The sequence below is a fragment of the Triplophysa rosa genome, linkage group LG18, assembly GCF_024868665.1.
Source record: "Triplophysa rosa linkage group LG18, Trosa_1v2, whole genome shotgun sequence".
Classification (NCBI taxonomy): domain Eukaryota; kingdom Metazoa; phylum Chordata; class Actinopteri; order Cypriniformes; family Nemacheilidae; genus Triplophysa; species Triplophysa rosa.
In genome coordinates, this window is record NC_079907.1 from 23,534,555 (window position 1) to 23,540,753 (window position 6,199).

General features: G+C 40.1%; 1 protein-coding gene across 5 annotated transcripts in view; it reads right to left on the minus strand.

Annotated features, from left to right (window-relative positions):
• Positions 1-248: 248 nt before the first annotated feature.
• The window catches only part of eef2k (eukaryotic elongation factor 2 kinase), a 17,894-nt gene continuing 11,943 nt past the window's right edge, over positions 249-6,199 (minus strand). For all 5 annotated transcript variants that reach the window (XM_057358623.1, XM_057358621.1, XM_057358624.1 and 2 more), the window contains 2 exons: positions 1,193-1,371; positions 249-837 (listed from right to left, as the gene is read on the minus strand). In XM_057358623.1, the coding sequence (XP_057214606.1) occupies positions 728-837; positions 1,193-1,371 (289 nt within the window). In that variant the 3' untranslated portion in view covers positions 249-727. The remainder of the gene's footprint in view (positions 838-1,192; positions 1,372-6,199) is intronic.

Here is a 6,199-nt window from a genome sequence, read left to right on the forward strand (position 1 = left end):
TGATAGAAGCAGAGAAGATTTATAGATGCTTGAGTTATAAACAAACTGATGAGATTTATTCTCACTGAGCCGGACCGAGATGTGTCTGTATGTGCGTTATGCTAATTGACAGATCACATCACATTTATGACACAAGACTACAGGTTTTATTGACAACTCAAAATGAACATTCACACAATTATTTGAAGACGTCTTGTTTTGAGTTTATAAATTAGGTTTTTAAAAAGAAACAGTCACACATGCAAATACACAGATAAAAGCTTATTTATTTATTTATGTTCTCCATTGTTATTCTAAAACTTAATGATTAAAAACAAGTCGCATGCACAACAGTTCACTCTTTACTCAGGGTGATTTCTGACATAAAAACATCTTTTGAGGTCAAACATCCATAAAAATCAAACACGTTAACAGAATGTTAAACCATTTCAAAGGTCAAGACATCCAGTCAGCCTTTATAAAGACTTGCTATCATTACATGCGAATGTATTTATTATATTTCAACCTTTATTTATTTATGATGAATTTCTTTAATCATTAAAAGTAAACCCAGAGAGTTTGTTAGTGTAGCACCTCAGGATAGAATCCTTGTTTCTGTCACATTCAAGAAAACTTCTCAAGTCAATGTGCCCGACTCAAGAAAAGCATTCTTAAGGCACAGAGAAAGATCATGTAAACACGAGCCGGGAGCAAAGTACGAACCATCCATCTCAGCAAATCAGCAGCTTCATTCCTCCATCATAGACCACGCCTCCTCCGCTTTCATGTAGTACTGAGTGGCCAGTCGACCCTTCATAGCTTCCATAGCGGCATCGGCTGCTTCATTGAAAAGATCACCTGTAACACAGCACATCACACACAACAGACGTATGGAGTTTTAGCACGTCACACAGATCAACTTTATGCTGCAGACTGATCTCTGTTGGCTCAGTAGAAGTTCACATTTCACATGAACACACCCTTCACTTCGTATGACTCACAGAAACAAAACAGTGGCTTTACAACGGAGACTACAATGCTTTTTGTGCAGTGAATGCATTACTGGTGGAGATTGAGTTTCAGAAGTGACATTCAGAAGCGTCTGAAGTAGCACGTCAAGTGCCAACGCTACGCCTGGGAATTTTTGTTCACTTTTGTGCAATAAACACAGTTGCGGTTGCTGCTGGCTTGAGATGACAGGAGACACGCTCACCTGCTTTCTGAGGGTCTGCGTTCAGGTTAAAACCTCCCTGTTGGTACATCTCAGCCAATCGAGCCAGCAGAAGATATCGCGGCTCATCCTGCATCCCATCAAACTCTCCGCCCTCATCGTAGTCGGTCATCTTAAGAGCGCAGTCGTACCAGTGCACAGCGTGCGTCCAGTCCACAGTCCTGCGGTTTCAAATGAAAAATAAAGTCCCCAGTGTTTCATTCTCACACACTTCACTGCTGATACGGGTCATTCCTACTGGTCAAATGGAGCGCAACTTTAAGAAAACTAAATTAGAGGTATTTCGTACAGCATGGAAGGATAGTATTCGAAAATACAGGAAAGCCCTAATAACTTCTAGATCCGCCTAATTTTCATCACTAATAGAAGAAAACCAGCACAACCCTAGGTTTTTATTTAACACGGTGGCTAAATTAACAAAAAATAAATCGTCAGTGACTTCTGATCCTGTATATCAGCATAGCAGTGATGAATTTATGAACTACTTCACATATAAAATCCAAGATATTAGAGAAAAAATTATAACAATGCAATCAGAAGTGAAACCCGCTGAACAAACTAACTACAGCGCCCTTAAGGAGAAAATGCAATTATTTTATACCGTAGATCAAGATGAGCTGTCTAAAATTATTAGATCATCTAAATCAACAACATGCATACTAGACCCTATACCTACAAATCTACTGAAAGAGATGCTCCCAGAAATTATAGATCCTCTTCTTGGTATTATTAACTCATCTCTGACATTAGGACATGTGCCTAAAGCATATAAGGTGGCTGTTATAAGGCCCCTTGTCAAAAAACCCCAACTCGACCCTAGAGAACTAAGGAACTACAGGCCTATATCGAATCTACCTTTCATATCTAAAGTTCTGGAAAAAGTAGTTTCAACTCAATTATGCTCCTTCCTCCAAAGGAATGACATCAATGAAGAATTCCAGTCTGGATTTAGAGCATGTCACAGTACAGAGACTGCTTTGATCAGAGTTACAAATGATCTGCTATTGGCGTCTGACCGAGGTTGTATCTCGTTATTGGTGCTGCTAGACCTTAGTGCTGCATTCGATACCATTGACCACAGCACACTCCTACATAGACTCGAAAATTATGTCGGCATTAAGGGAATAGCTTTGAAATGGTTTAAATCTTATTTATCCGACCGTTTTCAATTTGTAGCAATAAACAATGAGGTGTCACGCAAATCGCAAGTCCAGTACGGTGTACCACAGGGCTCAGTCTTAGGGCCTCTGCTCTTCGCATTATACATGCTACCTCTAGGAGATATAATAAAGCGACACGGAGTTAGCTTTCACTGTTATGCTGATGATACTCAACTTTATATTTCCTCGAAGCCTCATGAAACACAGCAGTTCCATCGAATAATGGAATGCATAGTCGATATAAAAAACTGGATGAGTAACAACTTTTTATTACTGAACTCGGACAAAACGGAAGTGTTACTTATTGGACCGAAAACTGCTATAAGTAACAACCAAGAATACTGTTTAACTATTGACGGATGTTCCATAAAACCCTCGTCGTCAGCAAAGAATCTTGGCGTTCTATTCGATAGTAATCTGTCATTTGAGAGCCACGTCGCCAACACCTGTAAAATTGCGTTTTTCCATCTTAAGAATATATCTAAACTACGTCATATGCTGTCAATCTCAGATGCAGAGAAGTTAATTCATGCATTCATGACATCAAGACTAGATTACTGTAATGCACTGTTAGGTGGTTGCCCTGCAGGCTTATTACAAAAACTCCAATTGGTCCAAAACGCGGCAGCTCGAGTTCTTACACGTACAAAAAAGTATGAACATATTAGCCCGGTTCTGTCAACCTTGCACTGGTTACCTATAAAGCATCGCGTTAACTTTAAAATCTTGCTTATTACCTATAAAGCCTTACATGGTTTAGCTCCTCAGTACTTGAATGAACTCCTTTTGTATTACAGTCCTTCACGTGCATTACGCTCTCAGGCGTCCTGTCAGTTGGTAATACCTAGAATTTCAAAATCAAGTGCAGGTGGTAGATCCTTTTCCTATCTAGCGCCTAAACTTTGGAATAGTCTTCCCTGCACTGTCCGGGAGGCAGACACACTCTGTCAGTTTAAATCTAGACTAAAGACGCATCTTTTTAATCTTGCATACACTACTCTTCCATAATATAAATCTTCAGAGGGTTTAGGCTGCATTAGTTAGATCAACCGGAACCAAAAACACAACTGATGTACTTGTTGCATCAAAGAGTACAGAACAGTACTCTACTCTCAGCCAGTCTTGTCTCATTGTTCCAAGGTTACCACAGCGAGCAGGATGCAGTTCATGGCCTGACCTGATGGTAGAGCGGAGAATGGGAAGTGGGGACCTGACAAGAGCTGAGATGATAGAGCTGGATAAAGAAGGACGCGGTCTCTTGACATGTCTTCACCACAAAACTTCAAATGCTATTAGATTATTAATGATAATCTTAAACTATAATTTATTTTATTATTAAGTTTATTTATTTTATTTAGCCTTGTTGTGCAAGTTCTCTGGAGCTTGTGCAGAGGCAGCAGCTTTTGCCAGAGGGGAACTGGAATCCCCTGGTTGGGCCTGGGTTCTCCTGAGGTTTTTTTTCTCGATTAGAGTTTTGGGTTCCTCGCCACCGTTTGCATACTGTTTTTGCACTATCTGCCTGACCGGGGGGGCTGCTTTAGAATCTTAAAGTTTTACTTAATTAATATTGCATATAGGAATTTATTATCTGTTATATTTGACCTGTGCTTCTCTCTCCTTTATCCTAAATGTGTGCTCTCACTGAGCGTGTGTGTGTGTGCGTACTTGTCTGTGTACGTACGTGTGTGTGTGTGTGTGTGTGCGTGCGCATCCGTGTGTGTGTGTGTCTCTGTGTCTGTGTGTGTTGGTGCGTGTTGTGTGTGTGGAGTGTTTTGTGTGTGGGTGTGTCTGTCTTCTGTGTTTTCAACCTTTTCTTGTTTTTGCAGGTACAACTTTGATTGTTTTGCTTGTAGTCAATGTGTCTCATGTGCAGCTGCTTTGTAACAATGAAAATTGTAAAAGCGCTATATAAATAAAGTTGAGTTGAGTTGAGTTGAGTTGAGTCAGTGCCATTTGAGTTCACAAGACATAATATACTTAAAAATGGGATTAGAATCATTTCATAATCGCTTATATCACTAACCCATCTCAGAACACTATGATATCTACTCAGAATTCAATTAAATGACTCTGATTTTAGTGCAGGTAGGCTGAACTGTCATGTGCCCAGTCATGTATGCTTAACTTCAGTTACAAATATCAAATAAACACAACACTTTTCATTAGTTTGTATAACTATGTACAGTGAGGGAAATAATGATTTGATCCTCTGCTGTTTTTGTAAGTTTGCCTGCTTACAAAGAAATGAAGGGTCTAGCATTTTTATGGTAGGTTTATTTTAACTGATAGAGACAGAATATCAACAAAAAAAACTTTTTTACATAAAGGTTATAAATTGATTTGCATTTCAGTCAGTGAAATAAGTATTTGATCCCCTACCGACCAGCAAGAATTCTGGCTCCACAGATTGGTTCTGTGCCCATATGGACCACAGATTAGTCCTGTCACTTTAAGAAAGTTCTCCTGAGTCAGCTTGTTATGTAGATAAAAGATGCCTGCCAACAGAATCTGTATCTTCCAGTTCAACCTCTCGTGGTCCAGACCAAACAGGTTTTAAAGGATGTCAGGGACAAGACCTGCACAAACCTTGACTAGGCTACAGACAGAAGCTTGGTGAGAAGGAGACGACTGTTGGTACCATTGTTTGGAAATAGAAGAAATACTAAATAACTATCAAACACTCTTGTTCTGGAGCTCCTGCAAGATTTCCCCAATGGGGTAAAGATGATGATGAGAAAGGTTAAAGGTCAGAAGTTTGACAATGAACATCAAGATGATTCAGAAAAGGTTTGGAGAAAGTGCTGCGAGGCCAAAATGGACTCGTGTGTTTGGAGGGAGAGAAATGCTGGCTATGAGCCCAGGAGCACATCCCTACAGAGAAGCACAGTGTTGGAAACATTCTGTTTAGGGCTTTTTATCTCTGCTACGGGTACAGAATGACGTCACCACATCGAGGGGCTAATGGTTAGGCAGTCGTGGCCTAATGGTTAGAGAGTCGGACTCATGATCAGAAAGTTGCCGGTTCGATTCCCAGGGCCGGCGGGTAACGACTGAGGTGCCCTTGAGCAAGGCACCTTACCCCTACTTGCTCCCCGGGCCCGGGTGTACGTGTGTTCACCACTTGCTGTGCGTGGGTCACCATATCTGACTAATAGGTCACTTTCCCTTTCACTATAGAACATCTGTGAAGGAGGCGAAAACGACAGCCAAGATTTAAGAACCCTTAAAGATTGACAGAGGAGTGGACTAAATGTCTCCTGACACATGTGCTGACCAACTATCAGAAATGTCTGACCTCTGTGCTTGCCAACAAGAGTTTCTCCACCAAGTACAAAGTTATGTTTTGCTCGGGGATCAAATACTTATTTCACTGACTGAAATGCAAATCAATTTATAACCTTTATATAACAGTTTTTTCCCTGTTTTTTATATATATTCTGTCTCTATCAGTTAAAATAAACCAACCATAAAAATTATTTAATGGCAATAAAATAAATAAATAAAATTATTTAATTATTAATTAATAATCTCCAGCTTTTGCCAGAGGGGAACTGGAATCCCCTGGTTGGGCCTGGGTTCTCCTGAGGTTTTTTTTCTCCATTAGAGTTTTGGGTTCCTCGCCACCGTTTGCATACTGTTTTAGAATTTTAAAGTTTTACTTAATTAATATTCCATATAGAAATTTATAGTCTGTTATATTTGACCTGTGCTTCTCTCTCCTTTATCTTAAATGTGTGCTCTCACTGAGCGTGTGTGTGTGTGTGTGTGTGTGTGTGTGCACGTACTTGTCTGTGTGTGTGTGTGTGTGTGTGTGTGTGTGTGTGTGTGT